Source organism: Leuresthes tenuis, unplaced genomic scaffold (assembly GCF_036924035.1).
Source record: "Leuresthes tenuis unplaced genomic scaffold, fLeuTen1.0.hap1 SCAF_23, whole genome shotgun sequence".
Lineage (NCBI taxonomy): Eukaryota > Metazoa > Chordata > Actinopteri > Atheriniformes > Atherinopsidae > Leuresthes > Leuresthes tenuis.
The window spans coordinates 7,612,166-7,635,243 of NW_027325377.1; the positions used below are offsets into that span (position 1 = coordinate 7,612,166).

The 23,078-nt window shown below is 43.0% G+C and overlaps 1 protein-coding gene across 2 annotated transcripts; it reads right to left on the reverse strand.

Annotated features, from left to right (window-relative positions):
* Window positions 1-1,580: 1,580 nt before the first annotated feature.
* fbxo18 (F-box DNA helicase 1) lies at window positions 1,581-16,268 on the reverse strand. 2 transcript variants are annotated; one of them, XM_072377553.1, is made up of 21 exons: window positions 15,982-16,268; window positions 15,427-15,594; window positions 12,620-13,242; window positions 12,360-12,496; window positions 12,109-12,256; window positions 11,839-12,020; window positions 11,683-11,757; window positions 11,290-11,381; window positions 10,925-11,093; window positions 10,579-10,798; window positions 10,309-10,396; window positions 10,120-10,215; window positions 9,891-10,027; window positions 9,394-9,490; window positions 9,152-9,318; window positions 8,935-9,010; window positions 7,699-7,893; window positions 7,282-7,410; window positions 7,022-7,128; window positions 2,392-2,526; window positions 1,581-2,274 (listed from the first exon to the last, which is right to left on the reverse strand). In XM_072377553.1, exons 1-21 carry the CDS (start codon window positions 15,998-16,000, stop codon window positions 2,110-2,112), a joined length of 3,225 nt encoding a protein of 1,074 aa, XP_072233654.1. In that variant the 5' UTR covers window positions 16,001-16,268; the 3' UTR covers window positions 1,581-2,109. The 2 variants fall into 2 exon arrangements, with proteins under 2 accessions (XP_072233654.1, XP_072233653.1); XM_072377552.1 differs by having other exon boundaries at window positions 12,620-13,245.
* Between the last annotated feature and the right edge of the window lie 6,810 nt (window positions 16,269-23,078).

The window sequence follows — 23,078 nt, forward strand, 5'->3', positions numbered from 1 at the left end:
GAATTGTATACAAATAGGCTTTATTAATCAATTTTACCTTACTGAAAATATTGTATCACCACATAGGAACTATAAGAAATAAATTATGAATATATTTTAATGGGTTGACTGTAGGAGAGGAAAAAAAGGTTTTATTGTTGAGAACTGATGAGTGTTTTTTTGTTTGGAGAATGTGACTGATATAAATGTGAAATGTCAAATTTTCTCATGACTAAATATAAATGAACAAATAAATATCTGTTTGATGCAATTTCAATCTATCTCCACTGCATTCGTGGTTTTAGCAGATCATCTAGATAGCTACACCCAAAGAGCCACATGCTAACAGGATGCTTTAAGCTTTCTACTGAAAATTGTAGTTAGCCTGTTTTTCATCAAGCTATCACCTGAATATTAGGTTTCACGTCATTGGTATTGTATTACTCAAGCATATACAAAGTTATTTGCTCAATATGGTACTGTTTGGCCTCAAAATGGAGTGATTACCATCTCTGAAGGTGCTATAGCTTCTGTTGAGTAAGATTACCCAGCTACTACCTCACCTAGCTTGTGCTAATTTCTCCACGTAGCTCGTTTTCCCTTTGTTACTACTAAAGCTTACTTTGAGATTAAATAATTTCATTTTCAGTTATCAACATGGTTATTATTAACATTAATAGTTATTGAAACCATAGTAATTTAAATCAATTGGAATTCCTCTGTTCTCATCATTCTCAACATGGTTCTCTACAGGCACAAAGCAAAATCTAGCTTAGGACATATTTGGAGTTTATTGAAATTTTCAAAATGGAAATACCATTCATATATGTTTGAGGACTCTTTGATTTGTGGAAAACCCACTAAGGAAATGGCTTTGTTTCCTCTGAGTCTGTGGTGTGAGACATGTCATAGACCTTGCATATGTTTGAGGGTACCGTTGACACAGAGTTGTATAGATCTTTTTTTTTTTTTGGGCGAGACATACCTGGAGTGCAGATCTTTCTCCTATTGAAGACAAATGAAGCATCATGACAAGAAGAATCAGACGACCATTGACTGCTGAGAAACGGAAATCTTGTATTCAGCAAGACTGTAAAGATTTATCTTGCAGAACTCCAAATATTTGTACCCTTAATTCCCCAAAAGATTAAAAAGCAGAATTAAAAGGAATGGTGATGAAACACAAAGGTAAACATAATTATGTGTGCCTCAGTGATTGCTGCCATCAAATTTTAGATGTGTTTATATTTTCTAGGTGAAATTAAGCCAGACAAGAGAGGCACTGACAATCAGTCAGGCAAACTCGCAATCTTTTCTGAAAATGGAGTTTGGAAAATAAGGCCTTAAAGGAATAATCGTGATCTTATCTTGGGTCTTTTTTTTTTTCCCTTAATGTAACTGCAAACTCAATAAGGACTGCGAATGATGTGTGTTGTAGCTGCCCAACTTCCCACAATGTTCCTCACCTATTGGTGACACACTGTCTTAATCTCCTCAAAAAACCTCATTACTAAGGAAAGAGAAACATCTGCTCATCCTAAAGATTTCCTGTGGCATTTCCTGCCTTCTTCCTGCTGGCCACATGCATGTTCTTCTTGGCTAAAATTGTTGCTTGACAGAATTCCTGAGATGGGGAAAGGGGGCAAATTAGTAGCAGCTGTTTGGCTCAAAAAGCCTTCAGTACACCCTTGTGCAGTCATTAATGAACTGCATGCATGAAACACAATGCGGATAGTAGTACAAATGTGCCACTCTTTTATTAAAAACTCTTGAAATGATTTCTTAAAACAAAAATACTAACTTCCAAGTTTGATTGATGAAAGAAACCTCTGAAACCAAAGGTAGAGAATATGTCCAGTTGTCAGACACAGAGCTCCCCGGTTACATTTTAAACTCTACAGGTTTGACGAGAACATACAGGCAATTACCGTGAAACATGAAATTTTTCTTTTAAAAAAAAAAAAACATCTTTAGAGAGAAAAGTAAACAACACTGCTCAGTCTGAGACCCTGGTTCTGTGACCAAACACATATCCCATTTCTTTTTTTAAATATATCCTGCTGGTGCGTCACCTGCTCTTTTTCACCAAAGAGGACAGTTTTGTTTTCAGGTCCTTAAAGACCCATACTGTCAGAAAAACAGCTCCACAAAAAACGGGTGGTGGATAGGTGGGTCGAGTCTTTCCGGTATCTCGGCCATTGAGAGCACGTCGTCCGTCATGAGAAAGGCGGTGGGCCCGATTCGCATCCAGACGCACCTCTCGCACAGCGGCCCGCCGGAAGTCTGAAAATCGGACTGAGCAAAGACAAAAGAAAGATTCAGTAATGGCAAAATCTGAGCTTCATAGAGCATTTAACAGCATTTGGAAGCATCAGACTGTGCTATACATCTTTAGGGTCTGACATTTCTTACACATTGCATCTGTTCTCTGGACATGATGAACGCTGAGCCCTGTGTGATGCAGTTAGGACAGTTGGAGATGGAGCATGGGAGGGGGTCCCTGCCAGCCGCCAAGGAACTGGACATCTGTGACTTCAGGAAGTATTCCTGGAAATAGCGGGAAGGTGATGAAGTGAGGTGGAGAAGACAAATAATATGGATAATAAATGGAAATAAAAAGGATATTTTTCTTCAAGCAGTGAGTTTTAAACGTTGAACTACATTTTCAATGTAGAGTTTTGAGCAGAAGGTATCATTTGCAATAAAATGTGCTTCATAAACATCTGATCTACACTGCCTGGCCCAAAGAAAAAAGTCACCACCTGGATTTAACGAAACACAGGTAGAAACTTTTCATTGTAAAATACTGCAGTTACTTGAATGTTTCAGCTGGAAACAAGTTGACTGATACAGTCAGCAGCTTCTAATTCCTTAAACAACCACGTCAGACACATCCACATCATGGAAAAGATGCTACTGTCTCAGAAAGGGCCAAATTGTTAGCCTTGTAATGGAAAATCAATTCTTTTATGCATTGTATTGAGTGTTACTGTGTAAAACCTGCTCTGGTTTTTCCAAATATGCCACTCCCGTAATTAGCGCCAAGTTAGAAAAAAAAAAATCAGGAGGCGCAAGAACCGAGCTTTATTTTCGCTCATGGACTGAACGCCACAGAGTTCAAATCTCAACTCCACTGAGAATCTTAGTTTAGCGCTGCAGTCTGACTCGCCGTCATCACTACAAGATCATGGGTAAAAACAACTCTGCATGGAAAGGAGTGTTGTAATATTGCAGAAACTTACTGAAATAATGCCAAGGTGAGTGCATGCTGTAATAAAGGCTAAAATGTGTCCTTTTTTTTTCCCCCACCAAGCCATGTGTTTGGAGAAAAATGCTTCAAAGCAATGTCTGTGTTCAATTTAGCAAACGCACATCTTTTTCTGTACAGCTAATGTTTAAGGAAGAATGTCATTCTTGCTGAGAAGCCATAGAATCAGCATCTACGGGAGTCCACATGGAAGTGATTTCAAAGCTTTATGGCTTGACAGTAAAAGCTTGCAGAGCCTCTCTCACCGAAGCAGAATTTATTCCATTAAAAGCACCCAGTGGATTCTTACTCTTATTCTTCAACAATGTATCTCATTCTTGGCCTCAAAATGGAAGTAGACAGAAACACAAAGTGTGCTGAGTGTAGATAAACAGAGACTCCTTGTGATTTAGTCCACCCCGTCTCCTTGGAGACCATCCCCACAGGACACTAACACAAAAATCCCCGTTTAACATCTACTCCAGTTTTCCTAAGATTCTTTTGTTATGAACAAAGAGCTTTCTGACAACTGAATGTGCACCATCTGGGAAATAGAAACAGTTTGAACGGAACCAAACAATTTTGGCATCCTCTGGATGATTTGCTTTGTTCCCAGACTCTCCTTTGTGGTCACACATCATGTCCATCTGCTGGACTGCAGCTCCAACTACAGCAGGTGTTTCTCTTCTCTGGACTGTCCAGAGAATACAACCACATATCATTTGTACAACTTGTATGACAGCAACAAGAAGAAGAAAATATCTCACAGCTTGGTTCCTTCAAAATTTGTTAAGCTTTTCTCTCCCAAGAGACTAAAACACAAGCGAGGTTTATATTGCTTTGGATTATACAGCCATGTCACACAGAACATCCTTGTTCAATTCTAAAGAATGTGGGTATAGAAACCAAGCCCTGCACAGCCTGTAATACTGTACAGAATATGAAGTGCTGCTTGAGTGTGCGTTTGTAGTATAAAAGTTGCGCTTTAAGTTGTAAACTAGACGAGAAAAACTCCTAAAATTAAGTTAGCATTCACCGCTTTGGCTCCAGCAGCTTTGTTGCTTTGCAGCAAATTCCTGACACAAATATTTGATTTGATCAGTCAAATCATCTGCCAGTATCAAATATCAAGTCATCTGATTGTTCATTAATGAAAAAAGGTTTGATCGATCTGGAGGTTTCCCTTTTACAATCTTCCCATTTGGTTTGTCCAAATTTTGGACACAGCTGGCTGAGGAAAACATCTTTTTCACACTCTGAGCTGAATTACCTTCATGAAGGAGTTTTATGATCCTTTCCATCGTTTCCACTCACAGCACTTCAGTTGGGGCCCTGTTTCCTGTCACTCAGGCAGCTGCAGTGGCTCCTTGAGCTCAGCAAACACTCTCTAAACTGCAGACTCATTTGTATTTTGTAGATATTTAGACTTGTGCAGATATGTTGAACCTACTTTGTATACCAGACCTCGGGACTATGAACTCCTCTGTGTACAAAAGAGTCTGATACGAGGCCATCTGTCCGACAACTGAAACCGGGTTGTGCAACAGCACAATGATCCCAAAACATAGCAGCAAATCACTGTCAGCTCTGTGAGGAAAGGCAGGCGGCGTCAGATCACAGATCGACTGTCAAAACGGGCCTACGAGATGAAATTTGACAAACAACGTCTCAAGGCAGCGCATTCAGCACATCATTAACTACAAGAGCAGTAGCACCATGCACACCTCCACAGATGCCCCACGAGCAGAGTGTCACATCATGCATGGCTGTGTTGTGTTTTGGGTCACAAACAGCTGGCTCCTGTGTACTCTCTCTACAGGAGGAACGCTCGGATCAGTGAACCTGAGAAAAGGCTGATGGGGCACCTGGGAAGGTACTCAAAAATTGTGCTGACCAACTGTTTTTACAAACCCCTTCAGTCGTTCACGAGGACAAGCTAAAGTTCCAACCTGCCTGAAATCCAAGGTCATCATCCCAGTCCCAAGGCATCCATCACCAACAGTTTAAACGATTACAGACCAGTTAGATTATGAAGCGTTTTGAGAGGCTGGTACTAAAACAGCTTCACACCAGTCTCCTCCCCAGACTTTGACCAACATCAGTGTACTTGCAGATCTACAAATTATGCTACTGCACTAGCCCTGAAGCACCTGGAGCATAGTGGGAACTATGCACCATAAGCATGCTTTTCATCGACTTTAGCTCTGCATTTAATGCCATCATTCCAAACACACTGATCACACTGTCTGGCCTTGGCTTCTCCATCAACATATACGACCGGATAAAGGACTTTCTAACTAAACACCCACAGCCTGCTAAACTTGTCTCCGTCTCTCCTCGACCATCACCATGAACCCCGCACTGTGCCGACTGTTCAGCTGTCTATGCAACAACCGCAATCCTGAAACTTGCAGATGACACAGCGGTAGTTGGGCTGATATCGTGGGAGATGACACAAAATAAGTTGTCGTTGATTTAAGGAAGCACTCTTAACTCTTTCACGGTGAAAAAGGCTCAATTTCCCGAGAAAAAGACACGGACGAAATGAACGGCTACTGGTGACCTTTCACAGTTTTGCCCGTGAGAGTCCAGTCCTGGCGTATGACATAACTATATGGTATGGTATGATAAGATAACATAAGATAAGGATCTACAAAGGGGCAAATAAACACGGCACAGAAAATCATCTGCTGTTCTCTACGATCTTTGGAACAGATCGTCAACGCCCGCTAACCCCAGCAGGGCCTCAGCCATCACCAGTGGCTGCACTCTTCCAGGTCACCATCTGTTCCACCTCCTGCCCTCCAGGACACGCTATAGGTCATTTAAAGCCCGTACTGTTTGCACAAATGGGTGCGTACGTGGTTGTGCGCAGTGCATGTGTTTTTAAAGCACCTTACATCGAGTAGCACTCGTGATTTCGTTGGCAATCGATCGATTGAAATGCCGAGGTGGGTCCCTTGAGAGGGCCGTGCATAAACGTGCATACTGGATAGTGTAGTGGTACGACTGCCACCTTTCATGTGGGAGATCTGGCTTCAAATCCCTTGCATGAAAGGTACTACCTCCAGTAGGGGTCCTTAAGAAAATGTTGTGGTGCAAAAGCATTTAGAAAAAAAAACCAAAAGATTGTGCTGAATATGTGACAATCAAACAAATTTTTCAATAAGCAGCACCGGTGCTTCTCCCCCCAAAAAAACAACGTTAATGCACATTTTCACGTTAACTACATTTCAAGATTTCCTGGTAATACACAGACAATCTGAAATAAATACTGGAACGGAAAAACTCGCTTTGCTTCCTGAAGCATCCCTTGAAAAGTGCTCATGAATGCGGGGTTGACCTGAGAATTTGACATTAGTTTTAAACTTTACACCGATTCATAAAACTTAACACACGAAAACCCAGTCTTTAAATCAGGCAATGTAACCTCCAAGTAACTGAGTTTCTGTAATTATTAGAAGAAGAAATGTTAATAATTAGAATCCCACCGTTTATCGTCTGGAGTAGTTTTGTTTTATCAGAACACACACAGTCGGGTTCAGTTAATGCTTCCAGCTTTATGTTTTGTCTGCCTTGTGCAACATCCATTTAGCTCGTTAGTTAATATTCTTCATTAAGTTTTCAGCTGGTCATTTGTGGTTTTCCTCATTCAATTCTAAAGTCAATTCAACCTCGATCGTATAAAAATGGTAAAGATGGTATAATACTCAAGAAATGGCTGTCAAAGGCAACTAACTAGTTACCGTCTGGAGTCCTGCATGATAAGTGTGTGCTGGGGTGACGAAATCTTACCCCTGCCACTGTAAGGATGCGGAGGATGTTCTTAGTGATGACCACAGAGGTCTTGGCACGAGTCACCGCCACATATATCAGATTCCACTCATCGGAAGGAATTTTATCTATACAGAGAAAAGACAGACTTTATCAATCCACCGACAACAACTCTAACAAGCAGGACATGTTTTCCAACACCAGGAAGCTTGGTGTAAAAACAGGGCAAGCAAAGGGAAAGAGAAAGCAAATGTTGGTCTACATTAAGAGACAAATCCCACCGAACGAGAAGTCACGATTGTGATGGTGCAGGTTGTGTCCGGAAGAGGGGACAGAGGAAAAGTCGGCATTGACGATCACGGTGTCAAACTCGAGGCCTTTGGCTTTGTGAACAGTTCCAACTATGAAATCTGGAAGAAAAGAAAAAAAGAAAAGAAAATCAATTCTGGCATTTAAAAAAATGACTTTTCAATGTGACGGCAAAGCTGCACAGATGTTAGTAAAACCTGGGGGGGGGGGGGTAAGTATATGATATGCTTTTGTAAGCATGTAATTTCTGTGTCACATGTGGTGACTCTTGTAGGAGTAATTTAGCTAAGAGTCTTTCATTAATAAGCAAAAGCCTTTCAAGAGAAAGAGATTTCTCCCGATTGCTGTAAAAAGCTCAGATCTACATTCCAACATACATGCTTGCATACCTGCTTTCCGCAAGTCGTTTTCAGAGCGACCGTTCAGGCGCTTGACCAGTTCCGGGATGCGCTTTTGGTATTTCTCCACGATGCTCAGTTTTCCATCCAACTCCTTGTCTTCGGTTTGTGAGACGTATCTCTTGAAGGTGCCAAAGCGATCCTCTTTCTTCATTGAAAAGCACCGAATCAGGGGGTCCTTTATCACTGAGGGCAGAGTGGAGTCAACGTTCTTTTTAGGTCCAATGCAACATTTACAGCAGCCCCACAGTGGTTTGACATATGAACTCAATCTAAACATGTCAGAGTATCAGTTTGTTTCAAAGTTCAATCTCTTATCTTTATAGATGCAGACAAAGAACAAGCTAACTTCTTCACCACTGCACCCCAGGATGTTTTTCACACTGATTTTATGGAGGAGTGGGGTCGTGAAGCCCCTGTGAGTCATCGGTTTTACCTGCACTAGGCAGACATCCGCGTGAGCGGGGATTTTTACACTGCGTTCCTTTTTCAATCGGACTGTTATTTACTTTGTCAATATTTTCTCAACCAAAACTCCCTCATACTGCAAACTGACTGACTCACAACTCCGCTGGTCTAATCCAAAAATACCAACTGTGAGACAGTGAGAGAAAAGCCAGGAGAGGCTGAAGCGCAGCCTGAAAACTGGGATGTTTTACAGCTCGCTCACCTGGGACGGATGTTGTAGCAAAAGACTACTGAACCAAACTTCCACACACTTTGTGGACAGTTTGAGTTTGGTCTTCAGGGGGAGGTTTGGTGGAGATCGGGATTGGTTTTAAGAAACATGCAAAATATGGAAATATTTATACTGCTGGGCAGTTTGGCCTTTTCTCAGCCAATTAAGAGGTTCTTACGTAATCACAGTTAGTCCATCGTTTCACAAGAAGAAAAATACTTAATACTAATAAAAATACTTTTCTGTTCCCGATTGGAAGGATATGACTGAGCTTTTTACAAGAGAAAACTTTCATCATTTATCTACCAGTTTGAGCAAACATAAGTTTTACCAAATGTGAGTTTCTGTAATCCAAACCTTTCATGTGAAAGTACCCGTGAAGCTCACCTCGGGTTGCTGGTAATTTAACAGTTCGCAGCCGTTTAGGAATTTTAACCATGTAAAGCAGACTTCAGATAGCACATAAATGACGAGAAATCTCAAAGAGCATGAGATTACACATTTATCTAGGATAAGCAACGTGTGCGTAGGTTCTGTACAAGTCTTACACTTAGGCTTGATCTCCGTCAGAGTCATCAGGTGGTAGATGTCCATGATCTTGGTGAGCCCAATGTTTTGGACACCCTGCAGGAGAAGTTTACGGTCTTAAACACGGGACATGCGGTAGCATCCATCCACATCGAAATAAAAGTGGCCCAGCAGTCTAATAATGATGTGAAATACATCTAAAACTTTTTATGTCTGTGGGCGTAGGTGTGTATTCACCCCAATGAAGTGAATCCGGCAGTTTGGGTTGGCGTCTGTGAGACGAACTGCCTCGGCGAAGACTCCAACGTTACATCTTGATAAGATGCTAATCTTCCCTCGGTTCTGAGTCACACCCGTCTTCATCGCGCTCACTGCCCTGTCGGCAGCTTCGTCACACACCCCGCCTGCAGAGTGCACAGTAAAATCAGTCAAAGTGCATAATCCTTACAGTTTCTTGCACCGTCGCTGCTTGCGTTTACCTTTCTGCTTTCCTCCTACGAGAATCTTCTGAACTTTCTTGCAAACTCTAAGGATGGTGGCGCCCACATAAGCGATCTCCGCTCCGAATCGAAAACTCTGAGGGAATACATGAACGCCACGGAGGTTGAGTTTCCAAACAAGAACAACGCGGTGCTGGGAGTTTTTCCGTCTTTTGTACAGAAATGTGACATTTAGAATAAGACACAGCCACAAACAACTTGGTCAAATAAGTTTTAACAGTCTTTAAAGACAACAGTTCTCTGATTGGACAAACGGCTCATGTTCCAACTGGCATTAAGACTAATTATCACACTTTTTATACACATCTTTCTATAATAAAATGCAAATTTCCTGAAACTTTTAGGTGCTTGGAGCAAAGAATTCACAGATGGCTCCTGTGAAAATCCATATCAGATGCTTACATTTCCTTACATTTCCCTGATTTTTCCGACTGCAACTCATTCTGTTGAAAAATCTGCTGAGTATTTGGGTTTACCTGGGTAAGGTAGAAGATGTGAGTGTGGTTCTGGACGTGCAAGGCATTGACGGCTCCTCTGAAGGTGTAGATCTGCTGGTGGGGATCTCCAACCAGGATTTTCCCGCAGCTCTGAGACAGCATCACGTCCATGATCGCTACAAGAAGGCACCGTTAAAACCCATAAAGCTCAACAGCGACGCTTTCCTACATACTGCACCGCGCTACAGAAGGCCGACTGTTGCAGTACCGGGGGTGCAGTCCTGAGCCTCGTCAATGAAGAGTGCATCGTAGCGGTCGGACAAGCAAGGCTTTGGGTTTTGGAGCTGCCACAATTTCAGGTAACCTGTAAACCAAATGCTCCTCTCATCATCTGTGCTGCATTACCTTCTATATTCCACCAGAACTACTTTGACTCATCTATTCACAGTTGGCTTACCGTCGTGGGTCATGTAAAAGGCGTGTTTTGATTTCTCTTTGACATTCTTCATTTTATTCCAGATCATCTTTGCATCTTGTACGAATAACTGGGAATTCACAATGAAAAAAAAGGATTGCACATGGACTGAAAGGACCTTGAAAGGAACATATTAATACAAGAACCAACCTAAAACTGGCTCTATCTCATGCTCCAGCACTGAAACTGCTTTGATCATCAGTTATTCACTTTCAGTATCAGTGGTACAAGAGTTTAAAATGTTTAAAATACCCATTTATCATCTTCATCTATAAGTTCCCTGAAGCTGTCTTTGACTGTGTAGAAGTCGGGGACATGTATGGTGCTGATGCCGGGGTCTGCTGAAGCCATGAAGGTGTTGAGAGTCGTTGCAACCACTTTGGCCTTGGTGAAGCCACCGCGTCCAGAGGGCAGAACCGAGTTGATGGCAAATGGCTTCGTGTTAAAGGTTAGCTTTTCGTGCATTCTATATCTGAAAAGATCACAGAAGTAGGACAAGTGATGAGATTTCAGAACATAATACCGGTACTCAAAATACTCAATACTGTAAAAAAAATCCTCAAAGATTTGTCTTACAGATGAGGCTTAAAGTTCTCACCTCCTCCCAATGTCATTATAGGCTAAAGAGTGGACAGTTTTGCAGTCAACGTTGCTGGGGAAGACGCGGCGAGCCTCGGAAGCCACAGAGTGGTTGAAAGCAACATACAGGAAGCGGAGGTGTGGTCGCTGCTCGGCATACTTCACCAGCGTGGTCGTCTTACCTGTACCTGCGTCACACGGGATTATTACACTGAAGCAATGACGCAAAGAGCACTCATCTAACACTGGCCCACGTCACACAGACTCCACTGGGACTGAGAAAACGCACACTACATCCAAAAGCTAATTTCAGCAGTTTGAAAGAGAAAAGAAACGGATCATTTTACTTCAACTGTTCTAAACGACATAACAAAATCAGGGTACCTGCAAAAGCTATTATTTTGATCACGTGACTGTCCTGGATGTTGTGACTGAGAATCTGCTGCTGTTCTCGTGTGAGGTGAATCTTGGGTTGCCTGCCACAAGCACAAATAAACACACACAAACACCTTTAACAAGTCATTTAAAAAGAGTTTTCTCTGCAGCTGGATTTGTGATTTAATCAGTGATAATTAGCTGCTCTTTATTGCTGTTCAACCCTGGACTTTGATTGGTTTTATTTTTTTGTCCACAACAAAATACTGAGAACCTTTTGTAATGTAACTTTACAACATTTAGGAACAGAACTCTCAGAGAACAGTTCTTAAACCTCGAAATCCTGTAAAAGCCAGAGAATCATAGCGTGTTACAGTGCTGCTACTGTAGCGTTGACCTCACCCGTTCTGGCCGGAGCCGACGGAAAAGGGACCATTCTCCAACAGGTGAAGTATGTAGTAGACGTTGTAATGTGACCTGCACATCAAAAGGAGAAAATCACAGGCAGGCTGACCACAATGACGCCTGAACAGAAATCCTAACACTTGCAGATCTTACCTGCTGCTGATCTTAACCTTGTTCCTCTCTAACGCCAGCAGCATCATAGCCATGTGGCTGAGGTACTCTGTGATGGATGTTCGTGTCATACAGCCACTGAGCAGAGAAACCAAGGTCTGCACATCCCCGACACTCTCACTGAGGATCAATATGACGGCCATGACAGCATACGGGTTAGGACCCTGGAGATCAAACACAGGCGATAGATGTCACGCACACACTGTGAAGCCCTTATATGGTCAAAGAGATATTTGCATGTGTAAGTCACACCTCAATACCAAGATGGTGAGACTTCTGAATAGAAGGAATGCGTAATCTGATGGAGGCTTCAGCCTGAGGAAAAAGACGATGTTTCTTCACACGTTCCAAAACGTCCTCTGGCCTCACTCGCTCTCCCACCTTGTGCCGAGCCATTAAACTAATCAAAGCAAACGCATTTGAAAAGTTACACCAACCCTCGCACACGTTTTGGTTAGGAATTAAATAGTCGAACACTGAAACTCTGGGACTCTGAGACTTACACAACAAGGTTTCGTATGCTGTGCTCCGAGGACCCGGGACCTGTTATCCCACTTGTCTTCAGAGTGGAGAGGACCTCCTGCACCGCCTGCTCTTCTCTCATCATGTAGCGGTAGTATTGCTTCTTGAACGGCACAAACTGTGAAGTGGAACACATCAACATAACATGCAATAACTGATTTTAAGTCACTGCACATCGGCATCATCTCCCACGCAACGCTGTTAATATTTGTGCTTGAACTTGTAACACCGTCTTTCCAACCTTGGGATCCTGAATGATATTCCTCCAGCGATGGCAGACGAGGCTCATGTTGCGATAGAGGTCCTGAGCGGGGACCAGACACAGCACTTGCCTCAGCACCTCCTCTGGAAGGTCATCCATGCGGCCCTGAGGTTCCAACAACACGTTGCTGCTGCCCAGGAGTCCATAGTGGGCATCAGGAAGGGGCTCCACCTCTTCCTCTTCGCTGTGAATGCCCCAATCGTCAAACTCCTCATCATCCCCAAACATCTCTGCTGTCATTCCTTCCAAATAATCTACCTCCCGGTCCTCCTCTTCCTCACGCTTGGGTGCCACGGCAACAGCTAAATGGCAAGAGTGGCCGAAGGGCTTCTTCTCTGCCTCAAACTCTGGAGCCAAGTCAGCACCTAAAAGACTATCGTCATCAATCTCGTCCTCCTCTTCCTCGGGCTCTGGAGCAAACGGGACCGCCAAGAGGCTAACATCATCATCATCATCATCCTCTTCCACAACTCCTGCTCCCTTTTTGGGTAATGTGGACGTAGAGGGCAAAGATTTTTGTGGACTGGAACTGATGACTTTTGTCACGGAGAAGAAGCTGTTGATGGCCTTCTGATGACCAGAAGGACTTCCTGAGGCAAACGCTGCTGGAACCAAGATGGATAAGAGAAAATAGAGATTCAGATGAATCATTCAAAATCTACTTAGACCGATACTTTGCTCTCTCATATGTATTGTGTGTGCAATGACTATAAAAAAACAACTAGAAAAAGATTATATATTGTTTAAATGGGTGCTGTTATAAATTAAATCTGAGCATGTGAGCTCATATTAGGGAACTCTGGACACAGATTACATGCAAAGTATACAAAACAACCAACACAGTTTAATGCAGGATTATACAGTGAAATTTACAATATTAATTAAGAGTTAAAAGCTTTACTTTGAGCATTGATACACCCCTCATTTCTTTATATTTGGAAGACTTTCTTTGGAGTTTTCCTTTGGACATTGATTGCTTTTTCACTCATTTTCATTCCATTCCTGGTACGTGACCATTTTTAGAGGAATGTGTTTCATTTGTTTGTCGAGCCACTCAACACTGACCTATGAATCATTCAAGCATAAAAGGTCACCTAACACAAGGGATGAAAGAACACCGTGTCTACAAATAACACACAACTTAGCAAAAAAACTCATTTAAATTGTTTGCATTTCGTCAGCTGCATCTACAAAGGTTCAGAATCAGAATTTACTGTCATTGGACTGAGTAATTAAAAGCGAGGAACACATAGAATAAAACAATGACAACATCCCACGACACACGCACTACATAGATTAAAAGACATCATGTAAAGCCCACAATTTAATCTGAATATTGCCTCACAAAGTAAGCATGTTTGCATTTAACAGGGTTATGGCTCCTGGGACGAAACTGTCTTGAATCTGTTTGTCCTGGTCTGAATGGACTGCTAGCGCCACCCAAAGGGCTGCAGTTCAACTCGATGGTGGCATGGGTGTGATCTGTCCTTAAAAATGTCTCTAACCCCGGATGTCATCTAAGGTGTGGAGACGGTGTCTAACAATCTTCTGGGCCGTCTTAACCACACGCTGCAGTCAACAATAATTTCCCTCTATCCCAAAGAGAACTTACTTTGACAAATTTAAAACAGTATTTTGCACCAGCAAAGTGATTCCCGAGGAGCTATTAGCACATGGTAGCTAAGGAAACTGAACAAGTGGAGGACAAAAGAAGAAGTGAGAACCAAAGTTGAATCATATGCTGCATTTGCATTCATGCCTACGCAGTTCCTAGTTAATCACTTTACCTATTTCCTATTTTATTGGCACTATACAAAGAAATGTGGATTGGTTCAAGAGTAATGCATTGTACTGCAGTTTCCTTAAATGTTTTGACAATAAGGGCAGTTCAACTTATCGGTTGGGATGGCTCCAAGAACCCATCATTGGGGTCTTTAACGCTGGCTAAAAAGAGTATTTTTCCTCATGACCCTGCTTATTTTTTCTGAAATGTGGGAGCAAACAATAGAGATCCTGACCCAGAATTACCAAAAAAAAAAGGATTAGTTTTACACAAGAGTCAGTGACCTGTTGTGGTTTGAATTATTATTTTTTTTATTCAGGGTGTGATTTAAAGTCACTGATGCATCGATGACAGTATATATGAAAGTGGACAAGAGCAGGAAATTAATGGTTCTTTCAGAATTCAAATCTAATTTATAAAATCAGGCTCTAGCCTAAAATGGCTGCAAGTTTCAGGCTACGAGACCACGGTCAACCAAATAAAAACTGTTCTTATAAAACCATGTTATGCCTCATAACATAACTTGACTTCAACTGAATTAAGTAACATTAATTCTGAAGGTTGCAATTCTCAGCATTCACTGTCATCTTCAAAAATGACAGATTTATGATTGAGCATGGGCTGCACATGCATGCACAAAACATGCATGTTTTTGGATGATGGGAATTCACCTGAATTGGAATAAGTGGGTATAGAAAATGGATGGATGATTGATCACTTTCCCCAGATAGTCTGCTAACTGCTAATGGGCTGCTCTGCCTCATCTCCCTGTGCACTGCCAGTCCTCTTTTATGAGTGCAATCGCTTCATCAATTAGTTTCTTTGAAGAGTGACAAAATTAAAGTGTGGTGTGAGGAAAAGTGACAGGGTAAGTGTGAGTATTTTGGGCTAAGATGGGTGCTTCTGAATAAGCAAGAGCTTGTAGGAAAACTCCCACGCCAGACTGTAGACCAGCTGACTGCTGAGGACCTCAGTTACTTAGCATATACATGCTTTCGATTACCCGACTTCCGTCGCTTTGTGGGTGTCCTGGGGTGCAGTCCCCAATTAGGGTTACGGTTATCCAGCCCCTGGTTGGATGTGTGGGGTTGGGTGAGGGTGCCTGTGCCCTCGACACTTTGTCCCAGTTCATCACATTCCTGTGCATTCAAGTGCTTCCTCTTGGCCTTCCCTGGAAAAAAAAAAAAAAAACATTCAGTGGTGCTATCACAATACAAATGACAGCACTGGGACAGTCCTTTTAAATACGAGTCTGTCTTTAGTTCAGACCTAGTTGTCATTCCTCCTTCACATATCTTCAAAAAGGTGTATTTACCAACTAATACTTTACTTTGTTTAGACTTTTTTCCCCCTCCAGAGCAAGATTCCATTTTAGTAAACTTAAACAAGAATTTTTACTCCTTCAAGTTTAGCGTTGAGAGGAGACAAAGACTTTGGAACCCTTACAAGTACAGAGCTCCGGAGGAAAGTCCTACACTTTACCACATCTAAACTCATACTTTCCCTGCTGCTGGCACATTAGTCATATTTAGTTTGCTTCATGTTACAATTAATTTACCTTTAACAGCCACCTCCATCTTAGAACCCAGCGTATTCGTCGCTTAGAAACCAAGTGACATATCATATGAAGCAAAATTCAGAGTTACTGCTGAGAAAAAACCTCGTCGAAAACAACTTATACAGAAATACAGACTTAAAGCGTTAACGCTGGAGCTAGCGTTAAACATTAATGCTAGCAAACAAGCACTGCAAGATATGTTTACTCCAAACATTAATGTAATATTTCCTTACAAACAGTAACTATTCATAACCGTCGTTGATAACCTACAGATGAACTACAAATTGCCGTATTTAATTGGGAATGGCTTTCTATGTTTCGACTTAATGTTTCAATCTAAACAACTTTGTGATGTTGCTGTCACACGATTGGTCGGTTCGGTCTTCTTTGAATTTTATTGGTAGTTGACAAACTAACTTTAAGTTAAAACATCGCCCCCACTGGAAAAAAAAGAGTAAAGCTTTTTATTTGATAAATGTTATGTTTGGATGCAAAAGTTTGGCATCATATGTTTAAATATATCTTATCAATATGTATGAAATTCAAACAGAGAAATCTATAAAACTGACAAAGCCTGGATTAAAATTCTTTCTGATGGCACATTAGAGTCGAAAGGTTTTTACAGAGGCAGATTTTGAATTTTCTTCTTATTTAAATTATGAATCTATGTTAAACAACAAAGGTAAATCAGTTGTCGCCCTGTTTTAGGAATGCATAAATTAGATGTTTAAACAAGAAAGGCAATTTGCAAAACCTGGAAATGTTGGTTGAACTATAATCCCAATTCAGAAAAGACTGATGAACCAAATTGTGATAGTCAAGTCAAGTCAAATTTATTTGTATAGCACATTTCATGTACAAAACAATTCAAAGTGCTTTACATAAGATTAAAGCATTGACTTAGATAGGTAGAAAAAAACGGCAAAATATTTGTAAAAATATCATTATTTTGAATGAATGAATGAATGATACTTTAATAATCCCAAAATGGCCATTATTTTTGTTTTTGAGGTAGAAAACAAATGGTTATTAGTCAATAGCTATATTTTATATTTTATATTTATATTATATATATATATATATTGTCCAGTACAGTCGTTGCAGATCAGTTTGTTAGCCTGTTGGCATCTGTTAACCTCAGTCTGGGTCATAGGTGACCTAGTCCTCCTGAAGTCTACATACAGTTCCTTAATCTTTGCCATGTTAAGCTGCAGATGGTTTTGTTCATACCAAGTTGTCTACCACAGCCCTGTATTCAACATCATTATCCTCTCTGATCTATCCAACTACAGCAGAGTCATCACAAAACTTCTGAAGGTGGCAGGTCTCTGTCTCTTAATGCTGTGGGAACACATACTATCAGTTCAGTAAATAACATTTCAGGACACAAGGGGACCCTCTGCCTGCATTGCTGTCAGCTTCTTGGCCAGTAGATCCAGCCTAATGGTAATAAATGCACTAGAGAAGTAAAAAACCATGAACTTCAGTGCTCGCTGGCTGGTTCAAGTGGGTCTAGACGTGGTTGAGCAAAAATGATGGCATCCTCAACTTCAGTCTGGGCTTGTAGGCAAACTAGAGCAGATTCAGAAGTGCACGGACAATGATTCGAAACTGTTTTTTCATGACATGTGACATCAGTGCCATGGGTTTTCAGTCCTTTAAACCCCTGAGATGTAGAATATTTGGCACAGGAACGTGGAAACCTCTGCAGAATCAGGCTCATGCTCAAGATTTTTCTGTACCCTGAGCACCATCAGGACCTGCAGACTTGCCTGAGCGAGTCCATGGCCAAACGGGGTCAACAGTGAAGGACACAGAGGACGTGGAAGATGGAGGCCGGATCGGCATGTTGGGGATAGGCAGAGGTGACAGGTTGAAGAGTGAAGTCAAGAGGTGTTAATGGGGATCTCACAGGAGGTTGTGAGGCTGTAAGGAGCCATAGCCTCAAAAGAAATTTCAGTTCATCGGCTCTGCCCACACCACCATAACTCTAAATGTTACCTGATCTGAAACCAGTGATTCGCCTCATACCACTCCAGGCATCTCTTGTTAATATTTTTGCATTGTAAGTCCTAAATTTGCCTTTTCTTTTTTTTTTTTCCCCCCTTGTCCTGTTCAGCATTATGGCAGCAGAATTGTAGTCTGAATACCTTTGATGCCAAACAGATTTGCTTTGCCAAGGGAAGTTTTATAAATGTAAAGCTCCCCTTGATGCCCATTTATTTATTTTTGTTTACAATATATAACATGTAATAGAACTGAACCGGACCGGGGGACAAGGAAAGAAGAAGAGGAAAGAAGAGGAAACAGAACAAAAATAGAAACAAAAACCAGACAACCAGCTGCTACACCTGTAAAAAACAAAACAGACAACAATCCATGGCCTCTGAGGGGAATACAGCCTTAGAGCCACCAGGAGCACCTGAAAGCAGACAAGCAGAGAAAAAACAAACACACAAACAAACAAAAACAAGCACAAGAAGCGGTAATCGCATACAACACAGCTGTGAATATAGATGACCTGAGACAACATGATAATACATCAACTGCTTAGCGAGCATGCTACTGGGCTAATAAATGTGTGTGTGTGTGTGTGTGTGAGAACATGCGACACCCATGGCACAGGACCTACATGGTAACCGTGGTTAGTTATGAGTGTATAAGTGTACAGGGCCACAATCCAATGCCCCCCCACCAGCAATCAGAAGCAGGCAGAGAGGGCCACAAGACCCAGGCCACCAGCAGCCCCCACGGAGCACAGAACCCAGGAAGCCCACCGCAGGGACAACCACGCATCCACCCAGAAGACTGCAGAGGAAGCCCCTGGACAGAGCCCCCATAAGCATAGGGCAGAGGCCCTCAGAGAGCCCGGGGCAACAGCCCACCGACCCCGCCAGGCCCCAGCCGCCCAGACATGGGCCGTGCACTGGACCCGGGCCCCGGGAGCCCGAGTGCCCCCAAACCCCCCGGCAGAGGCCCCACCCAATACCCAGGAGGGCCAAGTGCCCCAGACAGCCACGCAGTGGGTCAGCGCCTGCCCCAGCGCCCCTGGCCAAGTGCCCTGGGAGTCAAGACGTGCCCACAGGTGGGTGAAGTCGCGAGCAGCGGGGAGAGGCAACGCCGCCCCCCCATCGGGAGAAGCACAGGCAGGCCAGGCCAGGCGACAGCAAGTCCCAGATCCAGGCCCAATCATTACCACACACACTTTCACGTCCCATACATCCACACATCCTTCCTCCCTCAACTCTGCTGGGGTGTAGTGCAGCGGGCACACCAGGGGGCCAGCAGCCCCCCAGCCACCACAGACCCCGAACCAGCAGAACAATTAATTAATCCTCCTGGCCCCTCCCGCCCCGAGCAGCAACCAGGAAGCAGGGGTGTGGGAAGAAGACCCCTCCCCTCACCCTTCTGGCTCTTCAATATTTTCTAATAGTGAGCGATTAAAATTGAGGGGCAGCCAAACTTGTAGAACTGGGAGCGCGGCCCTCTGGGCAGCCTACATACCCAAAGAGCCCCGCCCACCAGATGCCACTCAGTGTAACCACCCCCCAAGACCTAATGTGTGTGTGTGAGTGTGTGTTTGATAAGTAGTAATGTCTAAGGTGTAATTAAAACAGGGGCGGGGAACTGCAGAGTGCAACCAAAGGGGACCACCTACGTGGCCCCATCCACTACACCCCACCGAACACACACGGCCCCAAAACCCTTCATGTGTGAGTGTGTGCTGTGTACAGGAGCCAGAAGGGAGAGGGCTATGGGGATATACACCGGGAGAGCTACTCTCCCCCGGAGAGGGCAGCCAGGGACTGGCTGCAATAGGCATCCCCGCTACATGGGAGCCAACATAGGGCAGGAGGGGCTGATGTCCACCAGGCTCGGGGCCTGCAGCGACCATATTGCGGGAGCTACTGTACCCCCAGAAGGTACCCATCCCGCCCCACCCCACCCCGGAGGACCTCTACAAACAACAAACAAACAACAACAAAAAACAAACAAACAAACCACCCGGTCACACCAGTCGCAGCAGCCCGGGCCTGAGACCCACCATCACCCAGCCCCCCCCCCCCCCCCCCCCCCCCCCCCCCCCAACAGGGGAAAAGCACCGCCCCCCCCCACCGCACGCCCCAACACCCTGAAAAAAAAACAACCATCTGCAGACACCTTGGAGGTCCCAGAGCAACAAGCCCGGCACCAGGACCTGCACCAACCCACCCATACTGTGGCACGTCCAGGACAACCCAGCCCCCCCAGGCACAGGCAGGGCCCCCCCCCGGGCGCAAGGCAGCGCCCAGCCACCAGGGCCCAGGCCCAGCACCACCACCCACGCCGGAGCGGCCCGGCCACCCGGCATAGAGCCAGCAGCCACCACCCCAAGGCCTCTAAGGGACCCCGCCCCACACCGCAAGACAGTCCCACCCGCAAGCCCCCAAAACTGCCCTCCAAGCCCGACACACAGTCCCCCCCAGCAATGACCAACCCGGTCCCCACGACCCGAGAGACCACCAGACGCCCGAAGCCACACAGCCCCCCCCAGCACACACCCAACCGCCCAGAGCGACGGGACAGCAACCCACCACCACCACTATGTGATAAAGCTAATCAGAGGGGACCAGAGAGAATTAAATTCAGCCAATTGATGTTTTGAGGAGGCAGACATTGTTTCCATGCTAATATAATCTAAAAGAAAATTTCTAAACTGGTTAATACACAGATTGTTCTTCGCTTTCCAGTTCATGAGAATAGTTTTCTTTGCGATACATAACACTGTGAGAACCATGTGTGCTGAGTTAATTTCCATGTTGATGTTGTCTAAGTCACCCAGTATGCACAGTGTGGGGCATGCAGGGATGCTACACTTTAGCCATGTTGATAGGTCCGCACAGACTTCAAGCCAGAACTTCTGGACAGGCGCACAGAACCACAAAGCGTGTGCATAATCATCAGGTGTGTTATCTGTGCAATGTGAGCAGATGTTTGAGTGTGTTAGACCCATCCTGAACATCCTTTGTCCTGTATAGTGTGTTCTATGAAGGATTTTGTATTGTATGAGCTATAAATTAGAATTCTGAGTCATTCTGAAGGTGTTCAAACATATTTGTGGCCAGAAGCTGTGACTAGAACTGATGGATAAATCTGCCTCCCATTTTGAGGATGGAAGAGACATTGTGTCATCTATTTTAGACAATAATTTATATATTTTTGATAGTAGTTTTGGGGTGCAGATGCTTAGAAATTCTGCTACCCTAATCGGGAGTTGTAAGTCTGGTTGGTGGAGGATATATTTCTTTGTTATTATAGACTTAAGTTCTGATAGGCAGCAATACATTCTAGGAATGTATTGCTGCCTATCTCATGTTGTGATATGAGCTCATCAAATGAAATAAAATTTCCATTTTGGATTATATGTTCCAGATGTTTGATTCCTTTGATCTTCCACAGAGTAAAGTTTAGCATTTTTTTGTTTTGCAGTATGTCAGGATTGTTCCAGATGGGTGTAAGCTTACATGGGACAATTGAAGACTTTGTTATTTTAAGAAATTCCCACCAGGCTGTCAGAGAGGTGCTGATGTTAATGCTTTTGAAACATTTGTGATGTTTTACGTTTTGACTAATAAGTGGCAGGTCAGAGATTTCCAGATTATCACACAATGCTTGTTCTACATTTATCCATGGTTCATCTATTGGGCTAGGTTTAAACCATTTTGATATATACTGTAACCTATTGGCTAAGGACTAGTGCTGAAAATTAGGTAAATCTAATCCACCACTGTCCTTGGTCTTCTGTAGCGTTTTTAAACTAATACGTGGTGGTTTGTTTTTCCACAGAAATTTGGAGATGCAAGAATCTAGTGACTTAAACCAAGTAGCAGATGGTTTTATGGGGATCATTGAGAACAAATAATTAACTTTTGGTAGTATCATCATTTTAATGGATGTAACTCTCCCCATAAGTGATATAGGTAAGGACTTCCAACGAGAGAGATTGTCCTCTACTGTCTTTAATAATTGCACATAATTTAGCTTTGTTAGCTCTGAGAGCCTGGAGGAAATGTTTATGCCTAAATATCTGATATTTCCTGACTGTAAAGTGATCGCAGGTATATTCTGGACTCTGCAGTTAATGGGCAGAACTGTGGTCTTAGACCAATTGATAGAGTAGTCAGAAAGTGCTGAGAATTTATTTATGAGTGTGATTGTGTGAGTGAGAGACGTTTGAGAGTTCTGAAGGAAAAGAAACTGTGTTTGTTTATCAATAATTTTGTTTAATTCAAGTTTAGCTTTTCTTAATTCATTCAGTGTGTGTTCCTCTTTGGAGGTACTGTAGACAATTTCTAATGATTTAATCCTGAGTTCTAAATCTGATATCCTTGAACTTTCCCTCTTTTTCTTATTTGATGAAAAAGAGATTATTTTGCCTCTCATAACTGTTTTTCCGGCTTCCCAAAGAGTACAAGCTGACATTCCTGGCAGGTCATTATTTTCTAAATATACAGACCATTCCCTTTTGAAATAATTAATAAAATCAGGGTCTTTTAGTAATGATGTATTAAATCTCCAATTCCTAGCTGGTGGTGTAACTCTGTTATTCTTCAGTGTGATAGAAACTGGGGCGTGATCACTGATAGTGATGGGGTGGATTTTGGTGTCTGAAATATCCCTCAACAAGGAACTGCTAACTAACAAATAATCTATTCTTGAATATGAGTGGTGTACCGGTGAGAAGAAGGTGTATTCTCTAAGAGTGGGGTGGTGGGAGCGCCAAGCATCACAAAGACCAAAATCTTTCATATACTGTTTAACAATATTCCTGGACTGCCAGTTCCGCTGACTTCCTGAAGTACTGAGTCTGTCTACTCCTGGGTCTAATACCATGTTAAAGTCCCCTCCTTTGATGAGTGTGTTATCTGAGTGATCAGAGAGTGAAGTGAAAAAGGAGTGAAAAAATGAGGGGTCATGCCTTTTCTTTTTTTAAAAACTTACTTGCCTAACAACACCAGGCAAAGGGGCTGCCAATGAAAAAGAGCCTTTTGGCTACCTCAGGTACATTTAGATTCAACTTGTTCACACGCATGGTTCGTTATAAAAGAACAGAGACA